This window comes from Pyrus communis, chromosome 17, assembly GCF_041283825.1.
Source record: "Pyrus communis isolate YQ-2024b chromosome 17, ASM4128382v1, whole genome shotgun sequence".
Classification (NCBI taxonomy): domain Eukaryota; kingdom Viridiplantae; phylum Streptophyta; class Magnoliopsida; order Rosales; family Rosaceae; genus Pyrus; species Pyrus communis.
Window position 1 is genome coordinate 1,766,325 of NC_142581.1, and position 19,098 is coordinate 1,785,422.

Consider the following 19,098-nt stretch of genomic DNA (forward strand, 5'->3'; position numbering starts at 1 on the left):
AAATTTTAGGAAGTCTTAACGAAACATTCCTAGTATTGTACAATTTTTCCTCTATTTTAGGTCATGTGTCAATCAATACCCCACCATTTAGACAACCATTTTTCTAATTATAACATTTTTTGTTAATTTTAAATGAATGTCTCACTCCATAACTTCAAGACCGTTCTTCAAATCAATGTAACACATCAATCAAGATCCTCGTACATATAAATGGTTGATTTTTCAAACTTGTTGAGATTTGATTAGTTCAACTTTCTCATCTTTTGAAATTTCTATGGAAGAATAATCCTCCGGATGCCAAAAAATCTTTTGGTATAGCCAACTGATACGATAGTCTTCGTTCCTAACTTATATTATATGCATGTTGACTGTTGGGTATCCCAAATCCATGAAGTTTCTTGATTCACCAAGCACCCACGTGCGTCCAACTACAACCAAACTATTGTGTTTAGTTTATGATTCACTAGCCTTCATGCACGCATGTGCAGAAGATATTTTTTGAATCACGGCATGCTACGCGTGACTTACATATTTTAAATGTATTTATATGCGTAATTTGACAAAAGAAAAGTCAAATATTTAAAGTAAATAAATAATCTTAGATCATGACAGAAGAAACCCCTCATAAATCAATTAAAGTAGATGAATCCACATATAAAATCGGTCTCTATTGAATCTATATTAAGAATAGAGAAAATAATATTTAACAAACAATTGATTGAATCACATTATTGCTAGTCCATTATAAGGCAAAGCCCACTCCCCTTTAAGGAAGCCTTGTTGGACCATGCCGGCCCATCCACTTTGGTACGTTGAAGCTTCAGAGTACAGGGCTTGGCCCAAATCTACAGTTACATGTTCTGGCCCAAATTTGATCACACAACATCGAACCGTAGAGGTACCAGGTCCATAAGTGAAAAAATAAACCTAGAGCACGAAAGTATAAGCAACAAAAAATGTGGCAATAAGTTCAAAAGCTTTGCGGAGACTGATCAGAAACCCAGCTACCGCCACTGGCGTTTCCAGATATGATACTCGAAAGTAACAAAATCTTCCAACTGGATTATATGAAACCTGCGTGAGCTCCCGCCACTGAGACCAGAATTACCTACCTCAACATGATTTACAACGAGTCATCTACGTGACAAAATTGTCAAAAAATTAACGGCCTGTTAAATGCTACTCTTCATCATCCACCGGAGACATTACTGGAATCCCCTTGACTGAAAAACTAACACATTCAACTCGCAGCTCGTCATTGACTTCAAAGTCCGTCCTACCATTTGTCTGCATGACAGAACAGTGTTAGGGAATACAGGGCTTACAAATTAAAAGGAGCCATTCTTTTGGTTGAGTTCATGGTCATGTATAAAAAACAAGATGAGACGTACCTCAAACCGATACATTCCTCGAAGTCCCCCACCGAGGTCAAGCACCAACCCTCCTGTACGGATCTGATAAACCTTGGCAGTAACTTTTGTTCCTATCTTCAGACTTTTTTCAGTTACAGAGCCTCCAACTTCAGCTTCCTTATCTCCCCCCTTCTGTGAGAAAGACTTTGACATCTTCACATTACTAGTTTTTGACTTAGTAGTATCAGAGTTTTGAACCAAACCAGCAGCTTTTTCCACCTCGTCACACTCTGCAGCACTTCGAATTAGAATCGGAGTAGAGGAAGCAGATGAATTTATCCCGCCAACTTCACATTTGTTCGCTGGCAATTCCTCAGATGACGAGCTCTGCTTTTCTTGTCCATTAGACGAAAGGTCTCCAGCTGCTGCCCAAATACTAGGTTCTTCTTGGGTTGATGAAATGGATTCCTCAACCGCATTATTTGTCTTGGATCCAGATCGAGCTGAAGTAGCTTTAAGGGATAGTTTAATGTTACCACGAACATCCTGACCTATGCACATCAAGGAAAGCTGTTCTCCAACAGCTACCACATCTGAAACCCGAGATACCTGATAAAGGGAATGCTATAAGTGTCAGAAAGATATCGATGACAGAAGAGAGGTTAGATATCTCCAGTGATATGTATAAAGTTGTTCCATAAACATTTTATATAGAGTGGGCGCAGGGAGGAATCGGTATTCTAAAGGAAAATGCATTTGTTGTACATACTGGTGCATGCGACAACTCAGAAATGTGCAGAAGGCCTTGCTGACCACCATTAAACTCCACAAATGCACCATATTCCTTGATTGAAGTTACCCTTCCCTTATAGATCCCACCAATTTCGATCTCACGCCCAAGTATAAAATCAACCTGAAGGACAGAATAAACAAAGATCCATCAGATATATAAGGCTTCCATTCCAGGCATAGAAAAACAACATTATAATCAACTCAAGAAATATAACAGCGAATTGAGTGGCAGAAATACCTTTTCTAGTACTTTCTCCATTATAGATTGATTCTTAGCAACTATGGTCAGTGTTCCATCACTTACAGAAATCCGTGCACCTGCAGTGAGATTGACAGAAGTATCAATCAGAGACAGAATAAATATAATTCTAAATAAACAACATTTTGTACAAAGAAGTGCAGAACATCGTTGTTGTTCTTTGTTGATAAGGAAAGAAAAAATAAACGGACCAGTTTCATCTTCAATTTTTCTTTTTAGAGCACCGAGAGGCCCAAGCAAGCGACGAAGTGCATCATTACTGTACTTCAAGGTAACTGCACCATCAATTTTAGACTTGGAAGCTCAATATACACATATATATTATTGCCCAAGTGATGTCAACTCATTAAAAACAGAAGACAAAAATACATAAATTGAAAACTCAACCTAATCGAGGAGAATTTCTATCATCCTGAGTGCGTGGCGTACTGATCTCTCTCTCCATGTGGTCAAGAATTTGAATACGACCTTTGCGTGCAGGTTCTAAGCTTTCACAGACAATATCTAAAGGAATTCCAGCGGGTTTTATATCCAACTGAATTGCTGTAACTCCATTTTGTGTGCCAGCAATTTTAAAGTCCATGTCCCCCAAATGATCTTCCAGGCCCTGAAAAAATTATCTTTCTAAGGTGACTAATAATGTAAATAATTTATAAATATATTGGTACATTTCGTAAAATCTGGAATCTCATAACCACAAGTAGTAGCTATAAAATGTTCAAATTAAAGGACAATGAAGAAAATAAGCAAAAAATAAAAATAAAAATACATGCATAATTTAGAAAGAAGATGACAAAGTGAAGGTTTGCGTTAGGGGTTTAAAGATGTATTCATTTCGAGAATAAAGGAAACCATTGAGCATTTTCATAGGATCACCATGCAACAGGCAAAACTCAACATAAAGCCAAGTAAACTCTCACCAGAATATCAGTCAATATACGGTAATCCTTTATTGAGCCAGTTGATTGATCAACTTCGCTAACAAGACCCACCGAGACACCAGCTACATGTTCACGCAATGGAATGCCAGCATCCATCAGAGCCATACTGCCTACAGAACATATGATAACTTAGAGCTATGCCGATACTATATTCAGGATCATGCATAATTTTGAAGGTTAAAGAAAGAGACTTATGGTGTTCATATACACAAAATGAACCTGAAACTTGACGAAAATATCTTTTTCTATCATGTCAATTATTTAGCACCAGAAAATGTACAAAAAAAACTAGTTTGCAAGGATATAACTGTAACGAAAACTAGTTTGATAATAGCTGATAGAAAAGTAAACTCAAAAGCATACCTCCACAGACAGTTGCCATTGATGTTGAACCGTCAGAGGCCATTACTTCAGAATTGATACGAACAGTATATGGAAAATCATCTTCTGGAGGTAATACAGCAAGAAGAGCTTTTTCTGCCAGAGTCCCTACAATTCATTTAAAACCCACTACAAATTGTTATAATTATTAACATGTTTACATATCAAGCTTAAACTTTTGAGCTTTAGATACTGTGACTAGATATAAAAAATATAAATCAAGTTCAAAATTTAAGAATGGATGATGTTATCTCACATTCATGATCCCAGACAAACCATAGCCACTTATCTATGTGAACATATAAAATCATATTTCACTAATTTTAATGTGTCCTATTTAAAGAGTAGGCAATGATTACCATGACCAACTTCACGCCTGTTCAAGCCACCTCGTTTACCAACTTCGTTAATACAGAAAGGGGGAAAGCTGTAGTGAAGCATGAAACGTTTTGTTGGAGGCCCAACCAGAGAATCCAATCGTTGAGCATCACCAGGCGCCCCAAGTGTTACAGTACAAAGAACCTGTTTATAACACCAGATATGTACCATGAGTTGAAGCAAAAGTTTTAAATACTGCCAACTCCAGTGTTCTAAATCCATATTCAATACTGACCTGTGTGTCTCCACGAGAAAAAAGGGATGATCCATGCAGCATAGGCAAATTACCAGCTTCACAATACAAAGGCCTAACTTCATCAAGACGCCTCCCATCAAGTCTGACTCCTTCCGCAATAATTCTTTTACGAACAACCTAATTTTTTTATGAAACATTTTAAAATAGGTGAGAACCAAAATAAAATAAGAGCCTATGAATAATGTGTTGTGTGCCAGAAGTATACTGCTGAGAAATAAAGAGAGGAAGCCAGCAGCTCCTAACAGAAAACCTAACTCCCCAATTCAGAATAATGTGACCCCCAAAATCAATTTTCCATGTGCCCATATTCCTTTTATCATGTATAGGTAGTAACGGACTACATTGGAAAATGTATAGGTTCTCAAAGATAAAGTTTTGACTAAGGTGAAGGATGCACGCAGATGTATAACTATGAAAGAAAACCAGGAGGAGAAAACAAGATGTAGCCACCAATGAAATCTATCCTTAAAAAAAACTAAGAATTATAAAAAAAGATAAAAAGATATCTCCTAGTCAGTATCATATCAAACATAAATAAAATAAAATTGCTAAAATTGCTAAAATGCTGGATTCTGTTTAGCTTCATTTTGGTATGGTTACCTTTTTCCTCACAGTATCTACTGCCTTTGGTAAAAGTTTCAAGCTTTCCTCATCACACTCTTCTTCAAGTACTTTTCTCACGTCTTGTGTAATATTCTCTAAGGCCTCTCCACGTTCAAACTGGATGTTGAAGTAGTCCACAATTTGAGACCCGAAAGAAGACACCATACAGACACAGAGAGGAGACAGAAATCCGAAAAAAGAAAAATGAAAATATCAATATCCACATACAAATGGCACGCACCTTTCCATATGACGGATCAGTGAAAACAGCTTCTATTGGAGCTTCTGCCAATTGACTGACTTTCTCCAATGTTCTATCTGGCATCATTGACAATTTATATTCCTTCTTATGCTTACCCCTTTTAGCAGCCAGTTTGATTTGAGGTTCAATATATTTAACTGCCTGATGTCACAGTCCAGTTGCTTAGTAGAATTCCACAAATAAAGATACTCCACAAAATAGTTGCAGGTTTCACGACTTACCTCGGGATGAGCTAATCTTAACCCTGCTTCTAGATCTTTTTCTGAGATCTCACGAGCCTGCACATCAATCATTAACGTTTTGTCTTTCGTACAGGCATACACTAAGTTGAGATCACTTAAGCTAAGCTGCATTTACACACAATAAGTAACAATTAGATGTCCACAATCTGTGAGGAAACAAAAGGATTTAGAAACATAAAAACGATATGGGCAAAAGAAAGACAAATAAGAATGGATATTAAGCATTACCTCGTCCATAGTTGGATTAACAATAAACTTCCCAGCAATCCTGCCTATACGAATCATGCCAATGGGGCCACCCCAAGGAATATCTGATAACATAAGCGCAGCAGATGTAGCATTAGCTGCCAGTACATCTGGATCTTGCTTTCCATCAGAGGAAAGAACACTTGCTGTTACCTATAAATGAATATCAGGAAATAAATATTCAGGTCTATAAGACTATAAGCGCATGATTGCTACAAATGGGTATCCATCAGAAACCAAAAAAGGCAACCCAAAGATTAACATCATACCTGAACTTCATGGAAAAACCCAGCAGGAAATAGCGGACGTATTGGTCGATCAATGATACGACCACATAAGAGTTCACGCTCTTTCGGCGCACCCTCCCTTCGCATGAATGTGTTCGGAATTACTCCTTGGGCAAATTGCTTCTCTTGATAATCAACCTTACATGTAAAATACCAAAATCCAATAAGAACACACAAAATGGTCAACAAACAAGCATACAATGCTCACATTTATGTCCCATAACAATTAGCAAGCATATCTTTTTCTGCCAGAGTTCCGACATTTCATTTCGAACCAGCTACAAATTTTATAATTAATTAATTAATTACTTATTTTAAAAATTATGATCACATTAAATGGTTAAATTATCAAACAACTAACTGCTTTACATGGCTCAGTTCATACGATCAGTGGAAATTCAAACAACCGAATAATTTGTGCAATCAACAGAAAGAAATAAAAACCCAAATGTAAGTTGAATTAGAAACATACAGTTAGGGGCAGAAAATCGCGAACGGCGTCGCCTTTGGCGGCGGCCACGGTGGATAATACTTTGGTCTCCTCCATGCCCAAAACAACGGCACCGTTAGCGAAGCGAGCGATCTTTCCCGTTTCTAGTGTAATTAACCGATCTCCGACTTCAAATTCTTCTCTGAAAGTCTCGAGCACCTTGGTACCGGCGACATGGGTTTGGGGATCGGGCTGCCGCTCCGACTGAGACGAGAATCCCATGCGGCCGCTGCAGATGGTGCGGAACCCTAAGGCTCGCCAAGTGAGGAAGTGAGGGAGGTTGTTGAGCAGCGGATTGGCGCGGTTGGCCATGGACGCCATGGCTGTTCTGGAAATGAGGAGAGAGAGAGAGAGAGAGAGAGAGAGAGAGAGAGGAGGTGTCGAGGGTTTAGGGTTTAAGAGTTTTTAGCGCGGGATCGAAGGCGGAGGGAGTAAGAAGTGGAGAGTGGAAAATTCTTTACCAAAAATAATGGGAAGAGGGTTTTGTGTTTGGATATGTTTCGGAACGGGCTGTCGAAATGGAAGTGATTTCTACTGAAAACGGGCCTGTATTTTATGAAAAAGGCCCAAAAGTAATATGGATCTGAGACAATTGAATGAGCCCGCTGATTTTGGCAAACGAACTTTATTGTTTTAAATAATTATTTATGTTGGTTACGGAATATTATTTGCATTTAAGTTCGAATTCTCATCCTATAACTTAAATTGTATTCGTTAGTAAAATTAATAAAATGTTACTTTTGTAGCTACATATTACGTAAACCCAAGGAACAATTCCACATACGTTCAAATTACGTCATATCAAAATTGGCTATGACCATGTGCTTATTATTCGAGATGATATCGATATAACTAGACTATTTGCTACATGAGCAATGCTATTTGGGTTATGTTAGAAACCGAATCCAAATATAAAAAAAAAAAAAAAAAATGATATGGAGACTATATTTTAATTTTTACAACATTTGTGTACCATCTAATGTGGCAAGTGATATGCATATGTCACATCAAGTAGTGAATTTATCTCATTGAATGTTGGTCGTATGAATCACTTGCCACATAAGATAATACATTAATATGATAAATATGTAGGTTTTCTAGTATTACTCAATTGAAAAAACAAGTGAGGGATACGCGGTGGATAAGGACTTGCCCTACGCACTTCAAAACGCTAGTGTAACATTCCGTACCAATATTCACACGAGTCACATATATATTTACGTTCTTAGATTTGTAATATGATTGATTTGAGACATTGTAATGATTTGTTTCATATAAATCATTCTTTCACGTGCTGACAGGCTGACAATGTGAGAAGCTATATCTGGGAGTTAGACTATGGTCCACACCATGCACATTCAAGGTTCAAACAAGTAACAAGGGGATAAAAAAAGGAATCTTAGGTTCTCAGCGTACCATGCTAAACACCAAAAAACCCTAAAAAGCAAAACCCTAAAAGCCCATCTTGTTGCTGAATTCACTTTGTCCCATTACATTCCATAACACTGACTCTTCAGCAGGGTTTACTGATTTGCTGGGTTTTCGTGTGGTATATATAATGAGTCACTGTCCTCTCAGCTGGCGGTTACAGAGAGTAAATATATGATATATCCATAGTTTTTGATACAAGCAATATTATGGGAAGGATATTTCAAACTCGAAACCTCGGGTGCAAAGAAAAATACTGTTTTTCATCAACCAAGCTTTATGAGGGTAAGAAGCCGGCCCCTTGCAGTACCCAGTAATTATATCAACGGGCCACAGTTGGGAAAATCAGATAAAAAAAAGGAGATTTCCTCTGCTGTGATATCTCACACAATCAGATGAACAAAAGAGAGGTTTGGATTTGTTGTTTTGCTTGTGAAACAGACCAAAGAGGAAGCTTTTTTTCTTGGCATCTTGTTGTTTAATGTCCTTTTCGATTCCTATAAGGCTTCTCTAACCAAGTTGAAATCTCCAGCTGGGTGTGACAGGTCACTCTTTTTTTGGCAGCTGCCTATTGCCCAACTTTTCAGATTTTTCTGTTCGAGTCTTAGAGATTTTTACGTGTAGCCAGAGATATATCGCCATTTCTATCTTACTAACCCTAACTAGAGAGATAGAGACCATGGAGTTATATATATTCTCGATCGGTTACATCCGAAGTTTTTTTTTTGCCATATATCACCATATCTGTCTCACTAACCCTACCTAGATGATGAGGTTATATTAATTCCAGTTACAGCCAAGTTTTTATCGTGCCGCGTTATTACCTTATGAGACAAGAACACGATAAATATTTCGTTTTTACCTTTTCTTTATAAAAGTTTCATTTAGTTTGTCTTTGGTTTGGTCCTTCCTGATCATATGTCAAAGTCGGAAAGAATGAAGATTGGTTGTCAACAGGGCTTTTGAAAGATGGTTCACAGGACATCCTTGGTTCAAATATTCCGTTTCAGACTCCATGCACAGTGTATTTTTCTTTCTCAGCAAAATTACGTATGATATGAAAAAAGAAATGAACTTGGAAGTAAAATAGCTATCACTACACTAATATACTATTTGCCGGACGAAAAGTTGTTGTCGGGCAAGTTTTATTCGTCGGGTTAATTGGTCGATGTACTTTAATTCATGAATTCATTTTCGGTGGACAAAAATTTGAGCGACGAGTTTTGCGCGACGAAATTAATTTGTCAAAAAAAAAAGGATTTTTGTAGCGATATTTTAACTGACATCTAATCTATTTTAAACAAAAAGAGTATAACTTTTTTGAGAAACACATATAGGTTGTAACTCCATTACTGTATAGAAAGAATTACAAGGTTGGGAATTGAAATGGCCTCTGAAAAAAAACCTTTCTCGGAGAAAACCCGGTGGAAAAAAAAAACCCTAGATGAGGAAAAAGAGAGCCCCCACATTACATATCAGCATAGAGCACATCATAAATTCATCCCGGAGGTTCTTCAAACCAACAGCGCTCCACACCAATATGTAAAAAAAGTGGAGCCATACAGTGAGCTACACCATATGCTGGACGGCGAACTTGAACTGCTTGAAGGACCAGCTGGAGCCCTGCACATGAGCTGCTTGAATCGTCAAAAAATGAATGTTTGATCACCTGTTGTGAAGCGGGTTTGCACCATACGGTGTGATTCTCTTCTGTTCTTCGTCAGGAACATGATTAGGAGCAGCTGGTCGTCGGCAGCCATGGTTGCTAAATCTTCTGTGCTTGAAGAACTTGTAGTTTCTGCCATTAATCCGAGAATTAGTGTTGTTGTAGTTGAAGTTCCATATTTTGAAGGCAACCCTTCCTTCTGGTGAGCCTGACGACATTACAGAATACTCCTTCACGTTGGTTCTAAAATGCAGCAAAGTTCCTTCCAATAGCATAAACACAATGAGAACTGCAATTTTTGATTTAGTGTACCTCATAACTCTCTCTCTCTCTCTCTCTCTCTCTCTCTCTCTCTCTCTCTCTCTCTCTCTCTAGACACAAGCATATACAAGCATGTTCAAGTGTATTTATAGGTGGGGCTAAAAGATTGTCAAATCTAATTGAGATAAAATTAACCAGTCTTACTACAAACACGTACTCAATACAAACACTTCAAAATATGGTCCATCGAGTGACGTATTTGACTTAATGAGTGGTGTGGTGAGACACCACTACAAGTTTTGGTCTGCTACACCATCAAATAAGTCATTTGTTAATATTTATACTTAATACGTATTCGTACTAAAATTGAACCCATATTTAAGCCCTTAACAAAGATTTAGGTATATAAACTAACCCTTTAATGGGTTGAGATGCATCACCTATATGGTAGACCAATAATTTAGATACTCTAACCCTTCCAGTTAAAATCATAATTTTAATTAACTGAGTTATAAGCAACCCTACAATAATTGTAATACAGGCTAGGAGTTTAACTCCAACAAGCCGTTTGCTCTTATGGACTTATGCGTGATTGGTGCATAAGCAATTGCTTTGTTCAATTATATTAGAAAAATTCGAACTCTAAACCTATCATAATCTAAGTTTATTATCCCACCAGTCGCTTGCCACCTGAACTAAGCCAATAGCTTGAGGTAGTGAGAGGTCTTAGGTTTGATTCCCACCAAAAACGAATTTGAACCCAATTATTGATAGTTCATACGAGGCTAAACCAACTTTCTTTTATTTAATATAGTTCATATCGTTTGTTTAAAAAATAAAAATATACAGACAAAATCTGAAAAAATTGTAGGCCCTACCACAAAAAAATAATAGGTGAAAATAGGTTGGACTCTGTAAGTCAGGCACCGGATTGGTTTGTGTGGGCATAGTGATTGCTAAGGCCAAGGCTTACATGGAGGCCTTTTAACCCAGTAAAGTTGGCCTGGACTCCGGACTATGGACCAGGGACCACGACTAGACTTGGGGACCACCACTACATATGCCAGCTCACCCTATATCATCGACTCAATCTACTAGATTATTGAGAAATGCTATAGCAATTTTTCACTAATTAGATTTTTAATCGGTGGTATAATTCTGTATTTTGATTTTTGAAATTTAAAATCGATATAAGTGGTCCTTGAGTTTATCCATCGTTCATCATTTTGGTCCGTTGTGAAAAATCTCCTTTAAATTTAGGTAGTTTTGTTCAATAAACCCTCTACTTGTTTTTCCATTTAACGGAGATTTTTTACAGAGTGACCAAAATGATTCACGGTGGACAAAACCAAGGATCACTTCTATCAAATTTCAATACCAATGACCAAAATTTAAGAGTTATGCCATCTCAAAGACATTTTGGTTAAAAAAAAACCTTTCACTAATTTGACATTTGAACATTCTCACTTTTATGGATTTTTTGTCACCTCACGATTTAACGGCAATCCTTGTCCGAACGTTATAAGATAGAATAATGTTATTCACACACCTTCTTTTACCTTCCACACACTCTTGTTAATTTATTCTTATCCTAAAAGACCATGGTCCCCGAGTCCTTCAACCTTTAACCATATTTCGGCTAACCTAGCCTCCTTCGTCCCTCAAGACAAATAAGGGCTAGTACATGAATATTCACCTATTTTCCATCAACTATGTTCATTCGATCTGACAATAAAAAATTAAGAAGAATATGTGAGAAATAAAAATAGATGTATAAATAACATCATCCTATAATATATATGTCAAAAACATAAGATAACCGAAAGTACGAAGACATTGGAGCACTCTAAAGGTTTGTATGAAATGAGTTCACAGCTTTGTGCTTTAAAGTTGGGCAATCACTTCTCCCAGGCTAACTTGATGATCCTGCCGTTCTAATTGATCCAACGCGTCCAATATACCATCCGTCCGATGAGAGTACTCAAAACACTCAAACCCCCGGCCCGTGGACCGAAAACGGTAACAAAAAAGTTGAGCGCTGAAAGCTGTGAGCTCATTTCACACAAACGCAGCCCAAAGATCAAAATTCCAGAACCACATCGAACAATCTTCGTCGCGGTCGCAGCTCGTCACGCGAACTAAAATAAACTCGCTACGCCCGCCCCACAAAAACTGAATGCTAAGAGCGATGCCGCGACTGAGCGCCATGTCGGGCACTGCAATGATGTCGTCATCGTCGGCTACGTCGTCCGCGGCCATGAGAGACCCCAGATTGTCCTCTTCTTCGTCCCCGAGGCTCTTCAATGGAGTGCCTGTCGGGAACCGCGTCTCCTTCGCCGCCCGCTTCAGCCGCACTTCGCTGCGGTGCTTCGCTTCTTCCGCCGGCTTCGATAAAGTTCGGGTGCAGAATCCGATTGTCGAAATGGACGGTCAGTTTCCTAACCGATGCTCTGTTTGGTTAGTGAGAAAGCACTGAGAAAATGAACAGAGTTAAAATCATAAGATGATGGAAACTTGTGTAAAAATCCGTATTGTTCTTTCATATTTTCATGAATTTTAGCAGCAACCAAACGGATCATAACTTGTAGGAGTAGGATGAAGCGAATTCTTGAGCTTAATTATTGATGTTGTGATTGTGTACTGTATTAATTATGGTATTATTTTGTCAATCAGGTGATGAAATGACGAGGATCATATGGAAAACGATTAAAGACAAAGTGTGAAGATTCATTTCGGTGTAAATTTCAGTTTACTGATGCTATTTTATGTCGAATTTGATTTGATTTAATCCCAGTTTTTTCGGTCGTGTGCTCTGCAGCTTATTTTTCCCTATCTGGATTTGGATATAAAGTATTACGATTTAGGGATTTTGAACCGTGATGCTACCGATGACAGAGTTACAGTAGAGAGTGCTGAAGCCGCTCTTAAGTTAGTAGTTTAATTCAGAATTTATTTGGTGCATTTTTGTTTCTTACACTTGAGGACTCGTTTGGAAGTGCTATTAAACGACTAAAAGTGCTTTTTGGTAAACATATTTTTGGAACCAATCCTTAGTAAAAATGCAAGGGAATCCTAGAAAAACACTTGAAGTTCTTCCTGCAAGAAGCATCAGTTATTTTAAAAGCACTTCCAAACAAACCTTGAATCGTTGGTATTTGCTTCTTCTATTTGTTTAATTTTAACATTTAATGCCTTGCAGGTATAACGTTGCTGTGAAATGCGCTACAATTACTCCTGGTTAGTTGTTTTTACTTTTATACAATGCTGGTTTTGTATGTACAATCACGAGGACCTTGAACCCTTTATAACAGACATTCTGGCTACTCGGATACTTTCCTTAGCGATCAGATGATCTAGCTGCTCTGCCTGGACATTTAACTGTTATCTTATGGAAAGAATAGTTGTATTTCATCTGATTTCAATTTATCATATACCTTGCAGATGAGACCAGAGTGAAGGAATTTGGGCTGAAATCAATGTGGAGGAGTCCCAATGGCACAATTAGAAACATTCTAGACGGTTTGTATCGAATAAATAAGGTTCTCTCGTTTGAAAATGAAACGGAATTTATAATGCTCATAGTTCTTTATTCATTCATTTTGTTAATGAGTTACAACTTGCAAATATTTGAGTTAGCATCTGAAAGGTTACCTTACTGTTTGAACAGTTTCTAATTGAAATGCAATGCTTTATTTGTAGGTACTGTTTTCCGTGAACCTATCCTATGTAAAAACATCCCTAGAATAGTTCCTGGTAATGGCTTGAACTCATTTCTAAACTTGACTGTGAGTAAAATGTTGTGGGAAGTGCTGAATACATGTCTGATTTACAGGTTGGAAGAAACCCATATGTATTGGTAGGCATGCCTTTGGCGATCAGTATCGAGCCACTGATACGGTTATTAAAGGACCAGGAAAACTTAAAATGGTTTTCGGTAAGTTGATTTCAACATTCTAGCTCATATGATTGTTCTGGTGAAGTAATTTTCCATTGGATATGGTTTTTGCTTGACATCTATCTGTTTCTAATGCTCAGTCCCAGAAGGAGGAGATGCCCCCGTGGAACTTGATGTTTATAATTTCAAAGGGCCTGGTGTGGCCCTTTCTATGTATAATGTTGATGAGGTTCGTGTTACCACGTTGGGCATAACATACCTTTTTTGTGCATTTAGGCTGATAAACTTTGCTAACAAAACCTTGTTTTATTTGGTAGTCTATTCGAGCTTTTGCTGACTCGTCAATGTCGTTGGCTCTTTCCAAGAAGTGGCCGCTATACTTGAGCACCAAAAACACTATTCTTAAAAAATACGATGGCAGGTAAATTTACATTTGTTGGAAGAATCTGTCAACGTCCAACTATCAATTCTATATTAATTTATTATTTTGTAGAAATTATACAAAATGTTGAGTTCTCGGACTGCCACAGGTTTAAGGACATATTTGAGGAGGTTTATGTTGAGAAATGGAAGCAGAAGTTTGAAGAAAATTCTATATGGTTTGTATTGTTTATCGTAAATGCTGATTCATCCAATGTTGTGTGGCATATTTTGAAATTGTTTATTGATGATTGTATTGGCATTTAGGTATGAACACCGGCTAATAGATGACATGGTGGCTTATGCACTCAAAAGTGAGGGTGGATATGTTTGGGCTTGCAAAAATTATGATGGAGATGTTATGAGTGATTTGCTTGCTCAAGGTGCGGTTGAATTTCTCTCTCTCTCTCTCTCTCTCTCTCTCTTTATTCTGAAGTTAAATAGTTTGTTTTGGTTTTTGCAGGATTTGGCTCTTTGGGCCTAATGACTTCTGTGTTGGTACGTATCACCATTAACTTTCCTCATTTGTATGCTACAAAAACTAACCACAGTTTGTGCAGTTGTCCTCAGATGGCAAGACAATAGAAGCTGAAGCAGCTCATGGGACAGTAACTCGTCATTTTCGGTTACATCAGAAAGGACAAGAAACAAGTACAAATAGTATTGCTTCAATATTTGCATGGACACGAGGCCTAGAACACAGGTACTCTTTGCAAGCCAAAGTTCACTGCATCTTAGTGTACTATGGTTACTTTTCGGAATAATGAAGTGTGACAATGTGCTTTACAGTGGCAATCTGCCTTCTGGAAGAATGACATTTCGTTATTTAACTTTCAGATAAATCATTTTGGCCTGCATTTTTTCTTAGCGCCAGATAACCCGACTATATTTACTGTTTCCAGGGCAAAATTAGATAAAAATGATAGGTTGCTGGATTTTGTTCGCAAGTTGGAGGCTGCGTGCATTGAGACCGTGGAGGGTGGAAAGATGACCAAGGATCTCGCCCTTTTGATCCATGGCCCCAAGTAAGTTGATTCTTGGCTCTGTTTAACAAGGTTACTTACATTCAGTTGGATTGTGCAATAAAAAGGGAAAATGAAATACCACTGTTCTTCCTTAGTTTTCTTTTTGGGACTGTATCAGTTCATCTGATGGTGGTGACGGAATTAGCCAGATGGGATTGTTCTTGGGGGACTAAACTAAGATGCTTGTGTTACCTGCAGGGTATCGAGGGAGTATTACTTGAACACCGAAGAATTCATTGACGCTGTCGCAAAGAATGTTGAGAAAAAGCTTCTGGAACCTGTAGCAGTTTAACTAGATCGATGCTAATCTACAAGATGACCATGTCGGAAAAGTTCTTTGGCGAGAATAGGTGCAGTTTTGTCGTTGTGACCCGGTACATGGAAATAAGAGAACCTGTTCGACAAGGAATTTTTCCTTCCCTTAATCATTGGGTTAGTGTCTTAGTGAGCAGAACATATATTTCAACTAAACTGAATATTATCATCTTTTTTTGCAGTTTTTTTTTTGTTTGTTTCAGACAAGTTATTTTTTGTACACGTGATGCATCTAGTTGACTCCTTTTTATTTTTTATTTTTTTTGGCAAGAAACGATAGCAATATTTCATCAATTAACAAGAACGATTACAATGGTGTGTGCATTTTCATTGCCCAACGATGATTAATTTTGTGTGACCACTATTTCCCGTGACAAAAAGAGATTTTGCTTTTGCTAGCGAACTAATACGGAACCAGATCCCCTCCGGATCCATATATACTAAGCAATGTATTAAAAGCGTGAGGCGTGGGCGAGGTGTCCGAGGCGAAGCCTGGCCTAGGCGTGAGGCGTGAGGCGAAGCCTTACAGGATTTAATTTTTTTATATATATGTTTTATATATTATACATATTATTGTATAAAAAATAATACTATGTAAAATAAACATACATTCTCAATTTTTCATTCAAATCCATAGTCATTCAAAAGATAATATCATTTAAATTCATCATTCAAAGGTAATATCATCCAAATTCATCATTCAAAGGGTAATACAAACAAAGAAAACAATCATTCATCCAAATCATCTTCATATAAATCAAAATACAAACAAAGATATCAATCATTCATCTAAATCCTCTTCATCTAAATAAAAGGCAACATCATCCTCTTCATTGCCAACTCTAGATGAACTTGTTGGGTATGTCATCATTTCATTAAAAGAATCTTCTGAATCATATTCCACATTTCTTCTAGTTCTACTTGAGGATTCTTCATTACCCTGTTTTCTTTTGTATGTAATAGGACCCCGAGGTTGAGTAGGTTCGCGGGAGGAGGAGGAGGAGTAGGCTCACGAGGAGGAGGAGGAGGAGAAGACTCTCTAGGCTCTCGAATGTATGAGCCACCTTCATAAACCGGGGGTGGCACATTCCTTACGGCCTTAACATTATACAATAACTCATCCTCAAGCCATGTAGGATCTTCGGGAAGAACGGGATCTTCTATCTCCGTTATCCATTCATCATCGGAGGCAATTTCTTCCACAACAATAGGATCATACTTCTCCATCCTTTTCTTACTTCTTTGTTTTAAAGCCAAATTGTACTTGACATAGGCTAAAGCATTAAGCCTTTTGTGTTCAAGCCTATTCCTTCTTTTTGTATGAATCTACAAATAAATCAATTCTATTATTCAAGTCTAATCATCTTAAGCAAAAATGACACTTAAGATACTAATAATATATTTACTTACCATTGAAAATGTGCTCCAATTCCTCTCACATCCCGATGCACCACAAGTAAGGCTTAGAACTCGGATAGCAAACTTCGTTAACTCGGGTGTTTTATACCCAAAGCGCTCCCACCAAGCTGCTAAAAAAACAATAGTAAGGTAAGTAATTTAAGGGTTAATGATAAAAAGATAGTAACAATTCACTAATTAAATCTTACTTGGAATTTGCTTTTTCCTAGTTTGCATAGCCATAGAATCCGCAAATGAACCACACCTATTAGTAAATAAATCCAATTGAACATCGGCATCTTCACGTTCTTTCCCTTTCCCAAGCATCCTATCCATGCAAGCAAATAACCCATTTCTCACTTCATCAGTATCTAAGAAATTATCCTTATATCGAAATTGTGGGTTTAAGTAATAGCCCGCCGCATGTTGTGGTTAATGAAGTTGATCGTTCTATCTACGATCTATCTTTCTCCAAATAGGCATATATTTTTTCTCCACTTTGTTAAGATTGCTTGCAATTTTCTCTTTTGCGGCATCCATCAACTCTTATATAAAACCCATGGGGGGTCTCTCCTCCGAATCAACCTCTCTCAAAACACAAACAAGAGGAAAAACACCCTTAATGCAAAAGGAAACTCGACCCCAAAACTCACGATCATATAACACATGATGCTTAGCCAACTTTGCTTCACGGGATTTTACATAGGTACTTTCCGACCATTCTTGAGAGGTAAACAAAGCAACAAGATTTTCCTTTTGCTTTTGTAAGCTTTGTAGTGTAAGGAAAGAAGTGGCAAACCTAGTGACCGCTGGACGAATAATTTCTGAATTGCTAGTGTACTTTCTCATCAAAGCTAGTACCCATTGATGCCTATATAAATACTTTGAAATACACCTAGCACGTTTGAGTGTGTTATCAAACCATGCCATCTTAGAAATATCTTCTAGCATCAAATCAATGCAATGAACCGCACATGGAGTCCACCACACCTTCTCTTTCCTCTCCATAAGTTTTGCCCCGGCATTCTTGTAGTTCGAAGCATTGTCGGATATAACTTGAACCATATTCTCTTCCCCAATTTCTTGAATAACGTCATCCAAATAGCCATACAACAAATCTCCATTCTTAATAGAGGCCGATGCATCAACCGATTTCAAGAACCAAGTACCTTGCGGGCTATTGACAAGAAAGTTGATTAAACACCTACTTTTGCCATCCGACATAATAGTGCATCCATATCTCTTCCAAGCATTTTGATGTTCTTTCATCATACTTTGTAAATCATCAACTTCTTCATTGAGCGTCCAAGTTCTATATTCATGGCTTGTAGGAGCATCAAAGCCAGGACCAAAATTGGATACCAATTTCATTGCATTAACATAATATTCATTGTTTGCCGCATTGAATGGAATGGCACTAGTGTAGAACCATCGGGCAAGTGCTCAGGATGCTTGTCTTCTTTCCTCTTTTTTGAAAGGTGTATTCAACGTAGTTTGACGAGCTTCCGATGTAACATACATATCAAGTGGTCCCCTTGACCTAGGTGGTAGAAAAGTACCGGTTTGTTGTGAATGTGTGGCACTCGCACTCCCACTCCCACTACTTACATATGGTGTCCTTGTTATGCCCATATCGACACTTTCACTTTCTTCTCCACCACCATGACACAACTCATGACTAGATTTCCTCTTTTCTTTAGTTCCCATAACACTAGCAAAGCATTCTTCCTTCACATTGGGTGGGACTTTTTTACAACTTATCATTCCTCCCGAACTTACACCACCCAAGTGATGTTTGAATCTAGAAATTGAAACCGTGCATTTGTGGTTACAAAAAACACAATAGAAGTGCTTGGTGACAGGATCCAAATCTTTTGTCCATTGCCAAGCAAAATCTTTCTTAGAAGAAGAAGCCATATTCTTCAATGCCCTAAACAATAAACATTAGATGCATGCATACAGTTAATGAACCAACAATTTATTAATTAATTTAAATACCAACAATTTCCAACAATTTATTAATTAATTTATATACCCTTGTAGTCCCAACTAATTAGGCCTAGCATTTTGCATTTAGAAATGTTTGGGTTCAGCTAATTGTATCTAAGTGCCAATTTATGGCACACAGTGTAGCATTAAATTGTTGATGTATCTAAGTGCCAATTTATGGCACACAGTGCAGCATTAAATTGCTGAGAAGT

The 19,098-nt window shown here is 37.7% G+C and overlaps 3 protein-coding genes across 3 annotated transcripts; 1 reads left to right on the top strand and 2 right to left on the bottom strand.

Annotated features, from left to right (window-relative positions):
* Positions 1-606: 606 nt before the first annotated feature.
* LOC137708244 (polyribonucleotide nucleotidyltransferase) lies at positions 607-6,991 on the bottom strand. The gene is made up of 16 exons (XM_068447278.2): positions 6,472-6,991; positions 5,982-6,137; positions 5,695-5,865; positions 5,446-5,571; positions 5,204-5,365; positions 4,960-5,079; positions 4,339-4,476; positions 4,085-4,247; positions 3,708-3,833; positions 3,324-3,454; positions 2,791-3,010; positions 2,595-2,678; positions 2,383-2,462; positions 2,122-2,265; positions 1,392-1,961; positions 607-1,287 (listed from the first exon to the last, which is right to left on the bottom strand). Exons 1-16 carry the CDS (start codon positions 6,808-6,810, stop codon positions 1,180-1,182), a joined length of 2,838 nt encoding a protein of 945 aa, XP_068303379.2. The 5' UTR covers positions 6,811-6,991; the 3' UTR covers positions 607-1,179.
* A 4,657-nt stretch (positions 6,992-11,648) lies between these two features.
* On the top strand, positions 11,649-15,812 carry LOC137708171 (Isocitrate/isopropylmalate dehydrogenase family protein). Its single transcript, XM_068447181.2, has 15 exons — positions 11,649-12,273; positions 12,518-12,561; positions 12,663-12,772; positions 13,044-13,081; positions 13,286-13,363; positions 13,544-13,597; positions 13,677-13,778; positions 13,880-13,968; positions 14,057-14,160; positions 14,270-14,338; positions 14,427-14,542; positions 14,623-14,657; positions 14,720-14,862; positions 15,062-15,184; positions 15,383-15,812. The coding sequence occupies exons 1-15, from the start codon at positions 12,021-12,023 to the stop codon at positions 15,474-15,476; spliced, it is 1,452 nt and encodes a 483-aa protein (XP_068303282.2). The 5' UTR covers positions 11,649-12,020; the 3' UTR covers positions 15,477-15,812.
* Positions 15,813-16,366: 554 nt separating this feature from the next.
* Positions 16,367-17,155, bottom strand: LOC137709283 (uncharacterized). The gene is made up of 3 exons (XM_068448371.2): positions 17,107-17,155; positions 16,910-17,028; positions 16,367-16,825 (listed from the first exon to the last, which is right to left on the bottom strand). Exons 1-3 carry the CDS (start codon positions 17,138-17,140, stop codon positions 16,367-16,369), a joined length of 612 nt encoding a protein of 203 aa, XP_068304472.2. The 5' UTR covers positions 17,141-17,155.
* Positions 17,156-19,098: the final 1,943 nt, after the last annotated feature.